The 19853-nt window shown below is 43.2% G+C and overlaps 1 protein-coding gene across 7 annotated transcripts in view; it reads left to right on the top strand.

The window, feature by feature from the left end:
- Positions 1-19853, top strand: part of SYTL5 (synaptotagmin like 5) — a 167162-nt gene that overhangs the window by 111868 nt on the left and 35441 nt on the right. For 5 of the 7 annotated variants that reach the window (XM_050936521.1, XM_050936518.1, XM_050936524.1 and 2 more), the window contains 3 exons: positions 1163-1288; positions 8712-8868; positions 16268-16400. In XM_050936521.1, the coding sequence (XP_050792478.1) occupies positions 1163-1288; positions 8712-8868; positions 16268-16400 (416 nt within the window). The remainder of the gene's footprint in view (positions 1-1162; positions 1289-8711; positions 8869-16267; positions 16401-19853) is intronic. The other 2 variants (XM_050936520.1, XM_050936523.1) reach the window with 2 other exon arrangements.

Genomic DNA, 19853 nt, shown 5'->3' with positions numbered 1-19853 from the left:
TCATTTCCTCCTTTTCCATCTGCTTTACTTTACGCCATCTTCCCATTCTTCTCTCATTCCCTCAATCTTATCCTTTCTTGCTCCTCTCCTTTCTTACCTCATTACCTGCCTATTTCACCCCCAATCAATAAAAAGGAAGCAGAAGGAACTAACATGATACTTAGTGCCATCAGAACTACTACTTGCTGAAGTTGTCACTCTGACCACATTGATTGTATGTCATACCTAAGGCCTTATTCAATTCACAATATTACAAGAATTGCAGATCCCACAATATTCGGCTTCCACTGCAATTTTATCAGCCATCCAGAGCTGACAGTAGGAGCCTTGGCTGCCAGCCGCCCAGGGCTGACAGGGGGACTCTGACCAGGGCCGGCTCCAGACACCAGCATTCCAAGTTGGTGCTTGGGGCGGCATTCTGCAGGGGGCGGCAGTCCCTGTTGTTTTGCCCCCAAGCAGCATGCCGAATTGCTGCTGCGGGCAGCAGGGGCAGTCCGTGTGCCCTTAGAGCGGCTTGCGTGTTTCCGCAGTGGCGGCAATTCAGCGACAGCTTCTATGTTTAGCTGTCCACGGCTACATAGAAGCTGCCTGCCATCCTAAGAGCACACGGACTGCCCCTGCCGTCTGCGGCGGCAATTCAATGCTGCTTAGGTCTTCTCTGGCTTTTCCAAATTACTGCAATTAATATGGATTCATTTTACTTTTCTGCAGTTTTCCATGTCTTGTCTGCAGCTCAGCAACAATTATTTGACAATCATCCTGCTATTAAGTAGGGGCTTTTTCATGCCCCTTTCCACCTCCTGTGTTTTTTTGTTTTTTGTTTTTTTTAGTTCATAAGCTCTTTGGGGCAGGATCTGTCTCTTATGTGTTTGCACAACTCCTGACATGCTTTAACTGGTACTGTAATACATATGGCACTATTATTATTTATGTGACTCAGAGAGATAGGTGAGCATTTTCATTAAACCTGTGACTGCCTCTTCTATTTTTGACCTCAGCAATACTCAAAACACGTAGCCTCTAGAAGCACAGCATGTTGCTGTCAGAACCATTGCCTGCTTTCTTTTCTAATAGGCAGGATCTCACAGAAGTAACATTGGCATAAGTGTTGTGTGCTTTACATTTTCACCCTGCTTTATTTTTTTTAATTTGTGCTCCTCAGGAAGGTCATCAGGGCAGTGACCAAAGGAGAAATCACCAGTGTGAAAGCTGAAGATGGAAGAAGCAGCAGTTCAGAGGCTGATGCCCAAAGTTTACGCAGTGTTAGGTCTACTCCCTGTTCTGACAGGTAAGGGACAGAGAAGTCTGATGATAGCTCAGAGCTTGATCCAGAAAGGCGCAGAGTAGTCCTGTGTAACCCTTTGCGCTCTTGAGTTCAGCACTACTGGAGCTGGTTGAAAAATGTCAACGTTTTTCAGGAAAATTTTGTCCTTTTTGGTCACTTATTTTGACGAGCTCTGCTCAGCGCCTTGCAAAACTGAGCCTGTAATCAGTCAAGCATAAAGCTGACTGCAATATCTGACTTGGGCAAAATGTCAGTTGAGCTTTTAAAATGTTTCACTTCCATAGTCTTTCCATAATTATTCTGATTATATCTAATTAATTCCTTGATCAGTTTTTCCTGGTGTAAGAGACCTCAGTTATTGCTCATTTACAAACAATAATACTGTTGAGTATTAAATAACCTGATGCCCATGTTTTGAATGCAGATTTTGTAACATGCAAAAATAAATCCAGAATTTGGCCAACTGATATTTTACTACTTTTCTTATTCGCATAATTTCCACAAATGATTCTGGATACAAATTGTGTTCACTCAGTGTTGATTGTTTCACCTGCCTAGAAATCTTATGATTTGGATTGAAAAATAGTGTAATTTCACTTTATGCTCAAATGGAAATTTCCAATATTGTTTAGCAACTCAAAACATATATACAATAGCACTTGAACACTTGGATGGGTTTGTTTTCCTTATTTCCCCCAAATGGAAATACACCATCCTCACAGACATGAACTCTGGTGGTGTTGGGGGTGAAGGGTGGAACTAATTCCAGTGTCCAGGCTTTCACTGAGAATGATCTGCTTCCAACTCCTATGCTGGTATCCTTAAATCATGTGGGTTGGCCTAGTGGGGTCAAATCCATCCCTCATACCATGGCAAAAATAATTTAATTATTCCTGAGCCATCCGTAATATATCAGTGTTACACATAGCTTTGAATATCTGAAGTGATGGGAATCCATAGTCTCCCAGAGCAGTTTGTTCTGTTAATAACAAGAACAGTTATGCAACTGTAAGTAAATTTTCTGTGCTGCTCCTTACTGCTTGTTCTGTCCTCATTATTTAATGAGAGCAATTGATCCCACTGCTCTGTAACATGTTTTCTTAACATATTGCAAGACTCGTTCCATAAAAAGGCAACAGAATGACCAGAGTACATGTGAAAGTAGTTTTAAAAATCATTATTATTTTTTTGTTAAGCAGTGAGTTTTTCTGGTTGTTTGATGGTGCTGGGTAAGGCCTGCAGCCCCCTGGTGCACTGTGATGGTAATTCCAGGCAAGCAGTCACAAACCACTAGATTTTGTAGCACTCAGCCCTTGCAATAAGGGTAAGAGGGCACATAATCAACTGCTGTAAATGGTCATACCTCAGGGGAGCTATGACACATTGCTCCTATTGAGAACTTGCTGCCAGATTGCTAAAAGACCTCAGCATCTGATTGTGACAGGGTCTGTCAGACCTTCTCTGTCTCCTGCTGGAGGCATTAGCACCTTGACACTTGTTGCCCAAGGAAAATCCATTCAGACCAGGTGACCAACAAGACAGTCTTCCAGAGGCCTAGAAGTGCCAAGAGAATTATTGACTAGTGGAGAACCAGAAGGCCAGTTAAAGAAGGCATGCCTGCTTTTGGTCAGGGGCAGAGCTGGGTGAGACTGGGACAGAGGAGGAGCTCCTCAGGGCTAACCCCAGGCCAGGGCCTTGGCCTAAGAGCTGCAAATAAGCACTTGCATTTCAGGTTGTTTTTTTCCCCTCTTCTTTGTCTTAAGGTGCAGAGAGCCAGATCCTGAGTTGCTGTTTTGTTACACGATTGTTTAGAGACTGACACAGAGTTACAGCATAGGCTGTAGGCAGCAGACCTTTGCAGACTCCAATGGGAGGGCCTGGTACAATTGTACCGGGCATGGCCCTGAAAAGGGCACTGCAGAGCATACCCATTTTCTACTCCATTGTAAGCAGAAAAAGGCATAATGAAATCCAGGGTTGTGAGCTGAAATTAGACAAATTCAGAATAGAAAGAAGGTGCAAATTTTTAGCAGTCAGGGTAATTAATCATTAGAACGACTTTCCAGGGATATGGTGGATTGTCCTTCACTTGAGTTCTTTAAGTCAAAACTGGATGTCTTTCTAAAAGATATGCTATAGCTGAACCAGAAATTATGGACTTGATTTAGAAATTTTTTGTGTGAGGTTCTTGGGCCTGTGTTATGCAAGAGTTCAAACTAAATGATCATAATGGTTTCTTCTGGCCTTCAAAATTCATAGATTTTAAGATCTGGCCACTTATTTTTGTGCCTGAAATAGGACTTAAGCTCTTCTGAAAATCTGGTCCCAGATGATGGGGGGAAAAACTGCCACAATATTTGTGTTTTTCCGAGAATAAACATAAAATGGTAACTTTTTTAAATACAAAACTTCCAAGCCAATTAAATGAGCAGCAGCTTGAATATTACTCTCCTTGGCAGCATTCTGACAAGTTCATTGTGAATGGTGTTATGTCAAAAGAACATCATAATAATTGATTAATTACAGATGAGTCCTATTATTTAAACAAGCAACTTATTTCCCTCCTGGCTTTTGATTTGTTGACTACAATTATTTATTGTACTGCAGAAGATGAAAGATTGGGAGAGTTCAGGGAGACTGTAAACATCAATCTGCTTTTATTCACTCTGAACAGATCTTATTAGCCAGGCCAACTTCAAAGTCAACTCATGTCTAGAATCCAAATGCAGTTTCCTTTAGGTAGTTGGACCTTTTGTATGCAGCCATGATTTTTGCCTTGAAGTTTTATTAGAACAGAGGTGGGCTCTTGACTGTATCTTTTTTGTTTTGTACCTGTATTTTTTTCTGCTTAACTGGAAGGATTGGGGTGACAGATTCTTGAAAGCAAAGCTCTATCTTACTGCTTAGCATTGCTACAATGCAACGTCCAAAGATAGAACAAGAAGTAGATCACCCACTTCATTAAAGTTCCCTTCTGTGGTATGTGTTTTGCAAAGTGGGCAGAATAGACTTTGCAGTGGGTATTCAGATCTGCCGCAGTGAGCATGGTACAAAAGCTTAGGCTGTGTCTAGGGTACGAGCTACGGATGTGATTCCCCTGCTTGTGTACACATACTCGCACTAACTCCCTTTTAGCTAGCATGAGTGTAAGTAGCAGGGCAGTCATGTGGCAGAGATAGTGGCTGTAGAGGCATGGATTAGCTAGGCCAAGTACAAATCTGTCTGAAACTGATGGATATGTGCTCAGCATGGCTAGACTGTCCCTGTTCTGCCGTAACCCGTGCTTCTGTGGCTATCTTGTGATTTATACTTGTACTAGCTCAGTCAGAGCTAGTGTGGGTATGTGTACACAAGCAAGGGAATCATGCCCTGAGCATAGAGTGTAGATATAGCCTTATACTATGTCTGTGGTGCAAGTTAAGGTGTGATTGTAGCATGAGTAGGCATACCTGTGGCAAAGGTAGTGCAGATGTGGCAGCACAGGCTAGCAACTAAAGTACACATCCAGAGCCTCTAGCAGACTTTTGGTCTGGTTTCTAGCCCATGCTGGCATGTCTACACTACTATAGCTACCTGTTCTGGCCAGGTTAAAGCTAGCATGAGTATACCTATTGGGCTGCAATTTCACCTTCACTTGCAGAGTAGACATACCCTTAGAGACAGAGAGAGGGTAAACATGAGGGCAAACTTACAGGTAATCACCAGAACCATCAAAAGTACTTTTCCCTTTGGGCTTCATCTAAAATAGTGGTGCCCAACCTTATTACACAGGAGGGTCACATGAACCTGAGCACAACCTTGTGTGGGCCAAACAGACTCTACATATTTTAATAAGGTTGAAAGTCACCTGTATTTATTTATATTTTAAATTCAGCTTGTTTCAAAAGTATTTAGACAGGTTGTTTTTATGTACGGTATTGTCTATTTACACACTTGTGTAAACTAAAATGATGTAAACATGACGACAAAATGCTAATGAATTGGCCATTAGTATATTATGTTAAAGCAGGCCATGGGCATTAGGAATGCCCTGGTGAGTCGTAGGTTGGTCTAAACATCAAGTAGTGGCCTCGGCCAGAGGCAAGATTCAGGATTTCTTCCATCAGTGTTGATTCAATATGGCAATTTTCATCTCTATCCATCATTTCAGCCTCACCGTCCAAATCAGTGGCTTGTATCAATAGAGCTACTAAAGGCACATCTTGACATGTCTGTATGTTCAGGAGGGACTCTGTCTGGATGACTGAATTACCTCACTGCTTATAGGAAAGGTTGAATTCATTGAGATGTCTGGAAAGACTAGGGAGCAGCTCATGTTGATGCTTACAGTGTAGTATCTTATTCATACCTTATCAGATTAAAAAAGTAACAGTCACATACATAAGGTACATTTATTATGTGTACTCTTGTTAATTTAAAAAGTTAAATACTAATTGTTAAAAATAGCATCAAAATCTCTCTTAACCATCCTATATATCTGCTTGGAATTGCAAAATAATAATCATCATTGTAACAAAAAAACCTTAAACAGCTTCTTCCAACACCAATGATATCCTGGATTTTCCTCTGTTGCCATTTTTGAATAAATTGGCCTCCTCTTTCAGCAGTCTTGCCAAACCAAACAATATTCAGCAAAAGGGAAGGAAGAAAAGAATGTGAATACGCTCTTGCTCCAACATCTTTGCTTTAGGGAAAACTGCACTGGCCTGAGAGCCAGGATGTCATGAGCTCTCTTCTTACATTGGCTTACCCCATCCCAACAAAGATATATGGATCTTTGACAATTCAGTGTGAGGCTACAGAAGGTCATTTCTAGCATAAATGGTAAAAGAACCAAGGTCTCCAAAATGGAGACTTAAATCTCATTTACTTAGCCACCCTCCTCCTTCAGACTGAATGAACACCAATCTTAAGTGCTTGGCTAACATGTTGGTAACAACTCCTCTAACTGCAGGACTGCCTCCCTTCCCAGGGTATGTCTACACTGGTGCAGGTACGTGCAATTTCTGGCTTGAGTAGACATACTCAAGCGAGCTCTGTTCAAGATAGCAAGCTAAATACAGAAGTGTAGCCATGGTTGTGTGAGCAGTGGGACAGTTTAGCTGCCTAAACACGATCTCATCCAAGACCCTAGGTGCAGAGCTCTCCCTTGGGTAGGGTGAATCGCGACGACTGCTCCGGGCCCTGCGTTTTGGGGGGCACCTCGGGCCAGTGTGATTGGCTGGCATGCTCGGTCCTGGAAGACATAGGCGCAGGAACTAGTAGTGTGGGGGGTGCCACCGTGCACGCCCAGGGCCCTGGCTGCGCTGATGCAGACCGGGGCCCCCAAGCTGGTGGGGGCTTATTTGTCCCAGGCCCCTGCATCTCCCCCCAGGGATGGCCCTGCCTAGGTGCATATTTGGGCCCTCTTGCTGCCTGCACCACAGTGACTATGCTTCTGTTTTTAGCACACAAGCTGGATTAGAGCTAGCATGGGTATGTCTTCTCAAGCTGAAAATTACACCTTCTGACTCCATGTAGACATATGCCCAGAACCAGGAACAGAATCAACAAATCCTGATTCTCAGTGTTTCACTGCTGTCTAGCAAATAGTTGTGTAAACGAGTGGCAAAATGGGTCACATTCCGCTTTAGCAGTTGACCCAAACAGAGGTAAAGGAGAAAATATGCTCAAGTAGCAGAGGTCTGTGTTGTGTGTCTGAAAGTCCTGGTTTCAAATCTGGTTGATGATGCACATAGGTGTTCTTATGGTTACATATTATGGAATTTGTTTCTCAAGCTTTCTTTTTTAACAACTTTTATTTTTCATTCACATAATGAGAAAACATCCTAAAAAGCAGGTTTATTAGTTAAACTCTTATTACAGTCTTTCAGTTATGGTGTGACATGCAACAAAACTCAAGTGTTAGACATTCTGGTTATTTTATATTGCAAGTTTGAAAGTTGATCAGTATGAGACTCCAAACCCAACAGCAACACTAGAATACAGTTGACGCAGAATAGTTTTAGCTTTCTTTCCTAACAGTACGGAGTTAGGTCTTTATATAAGTCATTGGGTGGATGGGGTTGGGAGAGAACCCTAAAAATTACTTTTGATATGAACTTTTCACAAACATGTAAAGATAACGGAGCCATCACTGAACTAAAATCCAGGGGTCTTCAGTACACTGTTCCTAAAATTTCATTTTCTTTGGGGTGGCAGAGTATTTTAGTCTTACATTCACAGATGATAAGCCATCAAAGTGTTTTTCTTGTTAAGGGACATTAAACTCTCCAAATAGGATATGTTCACTCTGAATATAACCCTGGTCTCATGAATCTGTATTCTAACTTAAGTTACTACAGGGACATGAGCTGTCACAGTCAAGAATTTTGTTCCTCGGTTCAGCAGCAGATTTTATAAAAGTTGCCAGTGTGGCAAAAGGAGTTTTCAGTGCAGTTATTCAAAACATGATATGACAGGATAAACTAAGCGAAGGTGTCCCTCGTGTCACATCTAGCATGAAGGGAACGCTGACAGATTTATTGAGAAGGCTAGTAACATTTTGTTTATGTGGGTGAAAATGTCAATTCAGTTCTAGCAATGTTTCCCCTCCATCACCTTTCTGTTGTTATCCCAGTCTCTCCTGTGATCAGGTTTTCCTGGTGGCAGGCACTGGAATTACTGTATCAGTGCCCATTTAGAGATGATAACGCTGTTGAGTATTAATAGTCAGATTCCTGTATTCTGAATGCTGTTTTTTTCTGTCAGTTTTGTTGAATGACTGCAAGGTTGGCAAAAAAAAATGTGGTGTAATTTCACTAATGAGCAGAGTCATGTAGGAACTGCCAGCCTGTTCAGGCCAGGAACTCTCATTACAAGGTAAATGGGACAATGTGGAGCCTTGTCCCTCTTGAGGAGCAGACAGACAGATGGAGAGGTTTGGAGCAGCTGAGCCAGCCGACTCACCTGGAGTGTCTGTTGGCACTGAAAGAATCTGCAGGTGCATCCAGAACAATCATACTGCAGTAACTTCTATTGCAAAGCAAGGGGCAGTGTGATGGGGAATGCCATGTGAGGAACCAATGAATCAGCTGCTGAAAATAGATGTACTTATGAAATAAGCATGGAGGAAAACAAATCTTATGCAGTTCTTGGATTATATTAATGCTGTATGCCAGAGACGTGTTTAAAGTTTTCCTAAATCTGAGAATAAATGCATCAAGCAATGTATACAGACAGTATTTCCAACCAACCGTCACCTAATTCTTCCCTTCCATGCCACCAGATATGGTTTCATAGTTTCCATGTGGTGTTTGTCGCTGTTCCATCCTTAGAGTAGCTTATATGGTACAAGATAGTTCTAGAAAACTTTGTTTCCTATTTTCCCAACTTGCTGTGTTGCCAATGTTTTGAAAACAGGGATCTGTTTGTCCTGTCTCCTCAGGGGGAGCACTCTTTCACTGAACAACAATGATGCAGAGACCCTTCCCGGTAACATGAAAGGCACAGTGAGCTCTGGGTACCGAAGCAATGCCTCCAGTCCAGTCTGTCCAAGGTCACCAGCACTGAGCACACGCAGCATGACTTCAGATTACAGCAGGGTAAATGTAGCAATGCTACTAACTGCACAGATGTCCCCTTCAGACATCACTGACACCACAACCATACACACCACAGTCAATATCTGATCAGCTTGCAACCAATAAACGCTAAGCCTGCCAAAGATAATGCTATTTATTCCTTAATCCTGTTGTGACAAGTGACAAGTGACAATCACTCACCATAATGAAATCTGTTAAACTCGCTATCAGTGATCTGGTTTTTGGATTGGCAAACAGTGTTCTCATTCTAAAATGTCCTGTTATTGACTGTTATTACTTAAATGTTAAAAATTACTACTTAAGATGTAAGGGCGCATCCACACCCATAAGTTTCCACAAGATTTTAACCCCTGGGATGCTGTGAAGGGAAAGATTGAAGGAAAATAGTGGGAGGATAGCAGAAGGAATTTGACAGGAGAGGCAGGTAGGCAACTAACTGAGAAAAACTGAGTCACAGGAGTTCAAGTTTGAAGGCTTTGTTGACATCAGGAGGTTGGTACAGGCGTGAAGGATCTGCTTCTGTGGTGGGTACTGTGCAGAGCTCCAGACAGTTGGGACTTTAAAGCTGCTCCCAAAACTCCTCTGGCTGGTGCTGGGCATGAAAGGGAACGTCCAAGCAGTTTCTGGGCCTAGCTTTTTAAATATCTTTGTACCTTTGTCCAGGATTAGTGATCAAAGGGTCAGTTAGGAATTGGATGCTGTGCTAAGCTTTCTAAGGCCCTGGGAGGAAGCACCATCACTTTCCCTCAGAGAGGTATTACCACATTCTTGAATGCCATATCAGCCTTTCCTGGCAGGGCCAAAGCATGATGGCAGAGTGAATGAGAGGAAGGACTTTCTCCTTTCTTCCCATAAATGAACTTCTGTCCTGGGGAAGGAATCCTCTTAATATTGGTGTGTCATTTCTTCTGGGATAGTGAGTCTTCCCAAAGATTTCTCTCCTTCATTCAGGACAAGTTTGATCTGTAATACTAACGAATCACTGTTGCACAAATTCTAGGCTGCTGAGCGGTTCCATCACAGTCAGGTCCTCTCCTCACAATTTCAAGTGTGTCCTGATTTTTGAACAACAGTGTGGTGAAGCAGAGAAACCTCCCATCAGCATGGAAGGGGCTAAAAAGAGCCTTTGGGCCCAGCTAGCCTCGCCCCTTTCCACCTGCAGCCAATGCCAGGCCTGGAGGAGAGAGACAAGGAGGGAGCTTACTGTCAGAGAGGCAGGAGTTAGCTGCTTCCCTACCTGAGGGAAGGATCACTAGCTTGCTACCTGAAGTAGCCACCGGTAAACAAGCACCATCTTCCTGGCCAAAAGAGGCAAAGAAAGAGGTATAGGAGCACCTAGCTTACAAGGAGCCTGGGGTCCGAAGCACTGAGATCTTGAGGGGGGTTCTCACCCCACCAAACTTATAGCTGCCCTGCCAGGGGAAGCTGGGACCATAGCAGGACACTGCCCAGGGTCCACGAAGGGGCAATACTAGAGAAAAGCATCACAGGAACTTGTACTATAGGGGCCGTGCCCCAAACTGACGGGGCAACAGTGGGAAGTAGCCCAGGGCAGTGGACATAGACTCCCTGCTGAGAGCTCCTCTACTCAGGGATTGACTTACATGGGGCTCTGGGTTGAGACCCGGTAGAGTGGGAGGGCCGGAGTCCCACTACCCTCCTTCATTAAAGACTGAGGCATCTCGACCACAGAAGCAGGGGGCAGGAAATTTTGCACTGCAACCAGTAGGCCAACTAGCATTCCAAGCCACCCTGTTACAAACATTCTTATGTCAATCTCTATTTTGTTGCTTTTTTAAAAAATATGGCAACACCTGATAAAGAACTGATAGCTGTTACAAGACGTCTGTTTATAAGCAGTGATGTACGTGTGCAGGTATTGAAAGTGCTAGGTGGGAATACAGTCTTTTAGTACAATTCTATTTCATGTAGTTCTGTTGTGTTGGGTAAAAGATATAACCCCCATCAGTCATTTAGCAGGGCAATATGATCAAGGAAATTGCTCTTCCTGCTGCTTAATTAGTACAAATTCCTAACATCTGAGGAGGTTTCTCATTCCAAAATTGCCTTACAATGTTTTATAGCAGCTAATTATCCTGATCACCACATCAGTCCAATAGAGATATCAGAAGCACAGGCTGCAATCAAGATGCTGAAAAACAACAAAGCTGAGGTTGATGATCAAATCACAGCAGAAATGCTAAGCGCACATGACGTTACCAGACTAATGAAACTGGCAGAGCTGTTCAGCGAAGTCTCAGAAAAAGAGACTCCCCCTTGACCAGTGGAAACATGGATTCATTGTCAGACTGCCCAAAAAAGGTGATCTTACTGACTGTAACAAGTGGATCAGCCACGCCGTCAGGGGCTCATTCACCTGCACATCTACCAATGTGATATGTGCCAATGTGCCAGCAATGCCCCTCTGCCATGTACATTGGCCAAACCGGACAGTCTCTACAAGAATAAGTGGACACAAATCAGACGTCAAGAATTATTACATTCAAAAACCAGTTGGAGGACACTTCAGTCTCCTTGGCCACTCGATTACAGACCTAAAAGTCACAATATTACAACAAAAAAAACTTCAAAAACAGACTCCAACGAGAGACTGCTGAATTAGAATTAATTTGCAAATTGGACACCATCAAACTAGGCTTGAATAAAGACTGGGAGTGGATAGGCCATTACACAAAGTAAAACTATTTCCCCATACTTATTACTTCCCCGTCCTGTCCCCAGTTCCTTACACCTCTTTGTCAATTGCTGGAAATGGGGCATTTTCATTACCACTACAAACAGTTCTTTTTCTCTCCTGTTGGTATTAGCTCACCTTAACTGAGTATGGTAACGCCCATTGTTTCATGGTGTGTGTGTGTGTGTATATATATATATATATCTTCCTACTGTATTTTCCACTACATGCATCCGATGAAGTGGGCTGTAGCCCACAAAAGCTTATGCTCAAATAAATGTGTTAGTCTCTAAGATGCCACAAGTACTCCTGTTCTTTTTACAGATACAGACTAACATGGCTGCTACTCTGAAAAATGGAGAGGAGTCGCACTACTCTCTTTTGTAGGGAAAATCTTCTTTATTGCAAATACTACAACTATATAGAATAAAAGAGGCAGTGGATGCAATGCTTAGGGAAGAACAGATTGGATTCAGGCCCAAGTGATCATGTGTGGATCAGATTTTCACACTAAGGACTGTAGTAGATGAACATATGCAATGCCAGACTCCTCTTACCAATTTCATGGATTTTTCCCCCAAAAGGTATTTGACAGCCTGTATAGGCATACATTGCGGAATATTCTTCAGTCTTATGGAATTCCAGCTAAAGTCATCAACATCAGCACAGCATTGTACAGTGAAGCAAAATGCTATGGAGGGGTGAAAAACCAAACAGTAGAGTGGTTCATTGTGGACGCTGGCAAGAAGCCTGACTGCATTCTAACTCTGCTGTTGTTTTGCATTGCCATAGACTGAATAATGCAGATGTGCATTAGCAACACAAACACTGGCATGTCATGAGTAATGGCAAATGCCTAGAAGACCTAGACTTTGCTGATGATATCATGCTAACGAGAAACACTCCTGAAAAGCTGTGAAGGCAGATGTCTTTCCAAAGGCCAAGCAGGATTCAAAATCAGTTACACCAAAATAAACATCCTTGAAACCCAGACATCAAGCAGTAACATTGTAATAAAAGGCAAAAACATCAAGAAAGCAGAACAGTTCATTTACCTGGACAGTACTATATTAGTAGGTTTGCCAATTTTGGTTGGACGTATTCCTGGAAGTTTCATCATATGACATAGTCTTCAATTAAAGATTAATCTTTAGTTCCTGGAGATTCCAGGACAATCCTAGAAGGTTGGTAACCCTATATACTAGTCAAGAGAGACCTCGGGAAAGAAGTGACATCAAGGCTAGGAAAGGCGTCCACAGTATTCACTAAACTTGACACACTCTGGAAATTAAAGATATAGATTACCAAAACAAAACTGAGAATTTTCAGTTTAAATGTAATCTCAGTGCCAACATGCAGCTGCGAGAGCTGGTGAGCTATTAAAACTTTAGATAGAACACTTAAGTGCCTACAAAAGATTCTGAGTCATGTATGGAGAGACTTTAACACCAATGAAAAGATGAGACAAATCACCAACAATCAGTTTATCTCCACGAGAATCAGAAGGTAGTGCTGTACATATTTGGGGCAAATACTCCAGTTGCCAACACCCAGACTCCCACATGGAAACCAACTAGTGTGAGGAAACAAGGACACCTAAGAGAAATCTTAAGAACAGCCACTAACAAGGAGAGCAGAACACTTGTTCCGAACAGTATAGAGCAGATTGAAACAGCAGCTAATGACAGAGAGATGGAAGAGTCTAGTTTCTTCTCTGTACACAAATGTTGATGTGAGAAGGATGTAATGAGATTTGGCTGATCTTAGATTTTGCAATGACTGCAGCCTTTGTACTAGCACTGATTGTGATTCCCTATCTTAACTTAATCCCACTTGACACTTAAGTGCTCTGTGAAGAGAGGGGTGTGTGTGTGTGTGTGTATGAGTGTGAGAGAGAGAGGACTTTGTTCTATGACTACAGGGGAGTTAATGAGCCACTTCACCTTGAATGGTCCCTTAGAATATGTGTTGACAATTTATGCTAAACAATCTGTTCCACCTTGCATTTAGCTGTGACACTGAAAATACCTTTCCCAGATCTGAAGAAGAGTTGTGTGTAGCTCAAAAGCTTCTCTCTCTCTCTCACCAACATAGGATGGTCCAATAAAAGAGAGTACTTTCTCTGTATATAGATGTATATAAATCCCCTATTACATCTTATGTGGTCTTTTTTTTAACTGGACTAACTAAAAATTGGCAAGCTTTTGAGATTCACTCTGTCCATCAAGATACTTTCTTTTCTGTTTTTTATTCTCCTGCACTTAGAGTACTATCTGTCAAACTGATTGACTAGTGACTTAAATATTTACTATGCATATATTTGAACTGATAATGTGGAAAAAAATTGTAATGGAAAAAGTGCCTGCAAATGCCTAGAAGACAGTAGCCAAAATTACCTTCAATTGTCTCAGTGATGCTTTTTCACATTATTATAAAAATACCACTTTAACTTCACTTTGAGCTCCAGCATATTCATCTCAATTGCACTGAGCAGTGATTAATGAGTTAACATTGTGTTTTGAGAGAATGACCTGCCTTTCCTGAATACATGGCTGTCAAAGGCAGGCATAAAGAGATTCAGCTGCAAGTGCTAACCATATCTGAGCTGCAGAAATGCGTCACAATAGTCAGTCTGATTGCTAATAAGCAATATTTCCATTAGCCTGGTTCTGGCATGCAGTAGGGAAAGCTTTTGTTAGTGTGTTACCACTTCATTTTATACAGGTGTGATGCTTAGCAAAGTCAGGGACACTGTAAAGGCAGGAAACTTTCTTAGGTATGCTCTCTTCCCATTGGCTCCCATGATAGATTGCTACAGGCAAATGGATGAAATTGCCCCATCAGGCATTGGGATTTAACCCAGAATTCCAATGGGTGGTAGAGACTGCGAGGACTGTGGGATAGCTACCCACAATGCACCACTCCGTGAGTCAATGCTAGCCATGGTATTGAGGACGCACTCTGCCGACTTAATATGCTTAATGGGGGTATCTAAAGATCAACTTCTATAAAATCGAATGAAAATATTCATTTCCAAATGGATGAAATTGGACAATCACTGCTCAGTACAATTGAGATGAATATGCTGGAGCTCAAAGTGAAGTTAAAGTGGTATTTTTATAATAATGTGAAAAAGCATCACTGAGACAACTGAAGGTAATTTTGGCTACTGTCTTCTAGGCATTTGCAGGCACTTTTTCCATTACAATTTTTTTCCACATTATCAGTTCAAATATATTCACTTGCAGCTGAATCTCTTTATGCCTGCCTTTGACAGCCATGTATTCAGGAAAGGCAAGTCATTCTCTCAAAACACAATGTTAACTCATTAATCACTCATTAATCGCTCATTAATGCAATCTGTTTACAGATACTGATATCATGACAAGCTTCCTTCATGTTACCTATGGTTCTCTAGTAGTTCTTGTAGTTACTAATATATGCACCAGAGGTTGTTTTTTTAATTGTGATGTAGTCTCTCTCTTCCCCCCCCCCCCCCCCAATTTAACAGGATGTCTTTCCATATTCTTGGCTAGAACAATTTCTAGTCGTTTTTGTTAGGGATATTTAACAATGAAAACCCATTAATTCATATGAGCCAGCATATGTTATCAAACCTATGTTGTCATATATATCCAATAACATCTGCAATGTGCTTGGTACTATCCAAATACAAAAGAAAGCACAGTCTGTGTTCCAAGGACTTTACACTCTAAAATTTCAAAACAGATTGTGGGTAGGAGAAATTTGTTTGCCTTTGTACTATGACATTATCAGCAGGTAGCCAACCACTGCATCACTGTCTGGCCACCTTAATATTTTGTTGTTCTCCCTTTTCCTACCTACTGTCTATATTCTGAGAGTAAAAGCTATTTGGAGGAAGGATTCTGCATTCTTTTGGGTCTGTGTTAGTTCCTTGCCAATAATTGGTAATGACGTGCTTGATTACAATATTCTTATTTCTGTACACGTTAGATGCCTGTGTGTTTGCCAGCTGCTCTCTGCACCTTCTTCCATGCTGCTCTTTATTCACAGAATGCCTTCCTTGAATTCATCTGTAAGGGTTCTACCATTTCTTCTCCTTCAGCTCCCTCCATTTCAACCACCTGTACCACGACACCTATAAGAAATCGGCCAATTTATGATGGCTTGGCTCAGGGGCAAATAAGTAAATTGGCACTTATTTTGTCTATGGCCTTGTCTATACACAAAAGTTGTATAACCCCTTTAGTGTGGATGCAGTTATATCTGGAGCTGTTTACATATAGGAACTGCAGTTTATACCAGTATAACTGTGTCCATGCTAAGGTTTGTACCGCTATAGTTATGTCAGATGAGTCACGCTCCTAACTAACAAAGCTGTATTTGTATAAAAACTGTGTGTAGATCAGGCATATTTATAATTTTGAAAAATGGCAAATGTATATATTTGATTGTATTCTTTGCCTCCCCTCACCCTTCCTGCCCCACTTGTCCTCTTAAATTCAAAGCTTAGGTTGTATGCAGGGATTGCATTGTCATTTCCCTTTGTATTATGCCGAGCACAATGGGGCCCCAATGCTGATTAATTATAATACAAATATTTAATAAGTGATCATGTACTTGTAATGTTCTTTTGGGTTATGGAAATTAGACTGTAATGATGACTATAAATAAGCTATTGTATGGCTCTATGCTTATGGAATGTATATTATTCTTATTCAGCAGGATCCTGGTTTAAAAAATGATGCTTCTGTGCCTGCAAGTGAAAGTGTACCTGAAGATTTAGTGAAAAGACACCGTAGGAATGCATCTGAAACACCTTCAATAGCAGTTTCTAGGGCATCTCTAGCATCAGGTAAATGTTCATTAGTAGTCCTAATTCTTTCACCCTTTTTTTCGGTTGTTCTAATACGTAATAGATGGTCAAATATAAGTACAGTTGAATTTCCTGTTAGTTTTGAAAATATCAGGTTTCTAATAAGAAAGGAAAATACCTTTTACTTGTTTCATATGGGAAAAATTGTGATCCTAACCAGTGTACCCTCTAATTTTTCCCACTCGTGTGTGGAATGAATTTTGTTATGTGTGACAAATCACCTCCGTATTGGTGCACATAACAAAATTCATGTGGTGGGGGTAGAGCCGAGGAGTTCGGAGTGTGGGAGGGGGCTCAGGGCTGGGCAGAGGGCTGGGGTGCAGGGGAGTGAGGGTTCTGGGGTGGGCCCGGAGATGAGGGGCTCAGGGCTGGAGCGAAGGGTTAGGGTGCAGGGCGGTGAGGGCTCTGGAGTAGAGCCAGGGATGAGGAACTCAGAGGTAGGACAGAGGGTTGGGGTGCAGGGGGGTAAGGGTTCTAGCTGTGAGGGTGTGGGCTCGGGTGGGGTTGGGAATGAGGGGCTCAGGGCTGGAGCAGAGAGTTGGCATGTATATGGGGGTGAAGTCTCTGTCTGGGGGTGCAGGCTCTGGGGTGGGGCTGGGAATGAGGGATTTGAGGTGTAGTGGGGCTCCCCAGGGCTATGGTGGGGAGAGAGGACTCCTTGCCAGCTCTGTCTCCCTGCAGTAGCCCTTGGGCTGGGGGGGGGCACCTCTCCCTTGGCTGTGGCAGATCTGGGCTGGCTGTGCCTGGGGAGGGGTACCTGTCCCTGGGCCGTGGCAGGTCTGGGCCGGGCCTGGACTAGGGGAGAGGCATCTCTCCCTGCTGCAGCCCTGAGTGCCTGCGCAGCGCTTAATAGCTGCATGGCCGCGCAGCTTAGAGAGAATTTAGATTCTAACCCCATATAATGTCATCTGTGTTAGTATTGTATACATTACACGTTCTCAGCTAATGGAACATTCTGTGCTCAATGGTACTTTCCTGAAAGAGTCTATCAGTTAATAAACTGGACCTTGTGAGGTCATGTGCACCTGTGTATAATTGTGCCATTCTGGTTTGATGGGATTTTACACGCCCTTGGCACAAGTTCAAATGGCCTCAGAACATGCAGGCCAGTGGAGAATCAGGTCTGTGAAGTGTAGCCATTATTTTCATTTTGCCCAGGATGTAATAAACTGTTACCCTGTCATTACCTTTTGCAGAGGGACAGATAAAGTGTTTCGTTCATTGGAGGATGGTACCTAAATGATATTGACACAAGAAGGTGCACCCAGAGCCATTTTACAGGAACTGGTGAAGACTGTTCTCTTTCTCATTTGAAACAGAAGGCAGAAGTTCCTTTATCCTCTCACTCAGCCATCCCCATAATCTTCTCTGTTCAGCCCATCAGATTTATGAGCCAGTCTGTGAATCACAGCAGGGCTCAGCCACTCTGGTTCAGCTGAGGTTGGCCTGTACCAGAGAATGGGTAACATATCCCACAGAGCTAATCAAAGATGCTATGTTCTTCACCTTATATTTTTCCTGCTTGAAAGCAGCAAAGTACCTTTGAACAGGCACTGCATCTGTAGGAAGAGGCATTTCTAACTGCTGCTTTCTCTGTGCAAGGAGGGATTCTCCCTCTCACATTACCTGATGCAATAAAGTCTCCCTGGAAATTGATAACTGGCTTCATTTCACCAAGGTATATAGGAAGCTGAAAGAAATCACAGCAGCTTCTTCTCCTATTGAAGAATCTTGAAGATGGACTAGAGAAATCCTTCCCCAAACTAGCACCAGCTACATCCCAGGGTGGAGGGATCAAATCAAAAATTCCAAGCCCCCTCAGCCCACAACCTAAGAGGACTTCCTTCTTCCCTTTATACGGGGAACAGCAGCAGCGTGGAGTATTCTTTAGGAGAAAACTAAGAGAATCCTTCTACAAAGCAGCCAGTACATTTTACACCATTTGCCATTAGCTGGTAAGTCAGGATCTCCCATGTCCCAGAGGGATTTCCCTTCTCCTCTCCACATGGGAATCAGCAGTACCAAACGTAGGCACCTTCACTGCCTCCTGGTATCTGTGATGTTTTGGAGGCTCACCCAGACCAGTAAGGGGTTCTGTCACTACCTGCCCTGTAATCTTGATTCTCTGTGCTGTGCTGTGCAACTTTGGCTCGGAGTCCTGACACCAACTACTTGCACACAACTTGCTTTCCACAAGTCTGCTTACTTTTTGCGAGATAGTGCTAGCAACCTTTCCAGTCCCAAGTCTCCCCCAAAACCATCTCCCGTGTGGTGCCCAGTCTCTCCGATTGGATACTCACAGAGGTAACACCAAGTTTGCTGCCTCCAAAGAGCCAGTACACACAACAGCTTGTTAGCTCAGCTGGGGTTATACAAGCCACCTTAATATGCAGCACTGAGCCTGTTTGTAATCAAACTAAGTTTTATTAACAAAAAACAGAGATTTAAGTGATGTCAAGCAAGAGTGAAAGAGGTCTGAAAGGGTTACAAACAAAACGAAAATAACACGCTTTCTAGTGTCTAAAACATAATTGTAGCAGGTTCTAGTGTTGCCTAACATAGTTTCTTACTTGCACCAAGTTGTCAGCAGTCGCCAGCTAGTTCAGCAGGAGGACCCGTCATTCATAGATACAATGCACTGGCTTCTTTGTCCTCAGCAGTGATGGATTACCAAAACGGCTTTTGCTTGTCTTTATATTGACCAACGTTCATTGTCTCTGTCTCAAGAGCCGAGAAGACTTCCTGGGGTGCAGCTTCTGTCCCTCATTGTGATGGTTAAGCAGTCTTCTCTCCTGCTTCTTTGCCTAACGGTTTTGCTTACCTTATATGTAAACGTAGTTGCATGGTCCTCTGCCAGTGATCAAGCAGGTTAGACAAGTAAATACACATTCCATTCTAAGTTCTCTCTAAGCTGTGCCGCTGTGCAGCAGCCTATTTAGTGCCATGCAGGCACTCAGGGAACTCACCCAGGGACCTGCCGGGGGGAGGGGTGCCCCTCCCCGGCACAAACCCAGCCACAGCATCCCAGACCTGCCATGGCCAGGGCACCCGTGCCCTGGCCCCAACTCTGCCACGGCCTGGACCTGCTGCGGCTGGGGAACTCCTCCCCTGGCCCAAACCCAGCCCTGGCCCAAACCGCCAAGGGGAGGGGAACCTATCCTGCTGCCACAGTGGGGAGAGGCGACTCTTCCTCCGAGTCCAGGTGCTGCTGCAGGGAGAGAGAGCTTCAGGGAGTCCTCTCTCTCTGCCCTAGCCCCAGAGCACCCTCCTGCACCCCAAACCTCTCATCCCTGGCTCAACCCCAGAGCCCAAACCCCAACCCTCTGCCCTACCCTTGAGCCCCTCCAATACTCCAAACCCCTCGGCCCCTCCCCCACCATATAAATTTTGTTATGTGCTGTGTTGTTTGTTTGTCACACATCACCTCCATAT

Source organism: Gopherus flavomarginatus, chromosome 1 (genome assembly GCF_025201925.1).
Source record: "Gopherus flavomarginatus isolate rGopFla2 chromosome 1, rGopFla2.mat.asm, whole genome shotgun sequence".
NCBI classification, from domain to species: domain Eukaryota; kingdom Metazoa; phylum Chordata; order Testudines; family Testudinidae; genus Gopherus; species Gopherus flavomarginatus.
The sequence above is the reverse complement of the archived record's forward strand: the minus strand, read 5'-3'. Positions and strand labels throughout refer to the sequence as shown.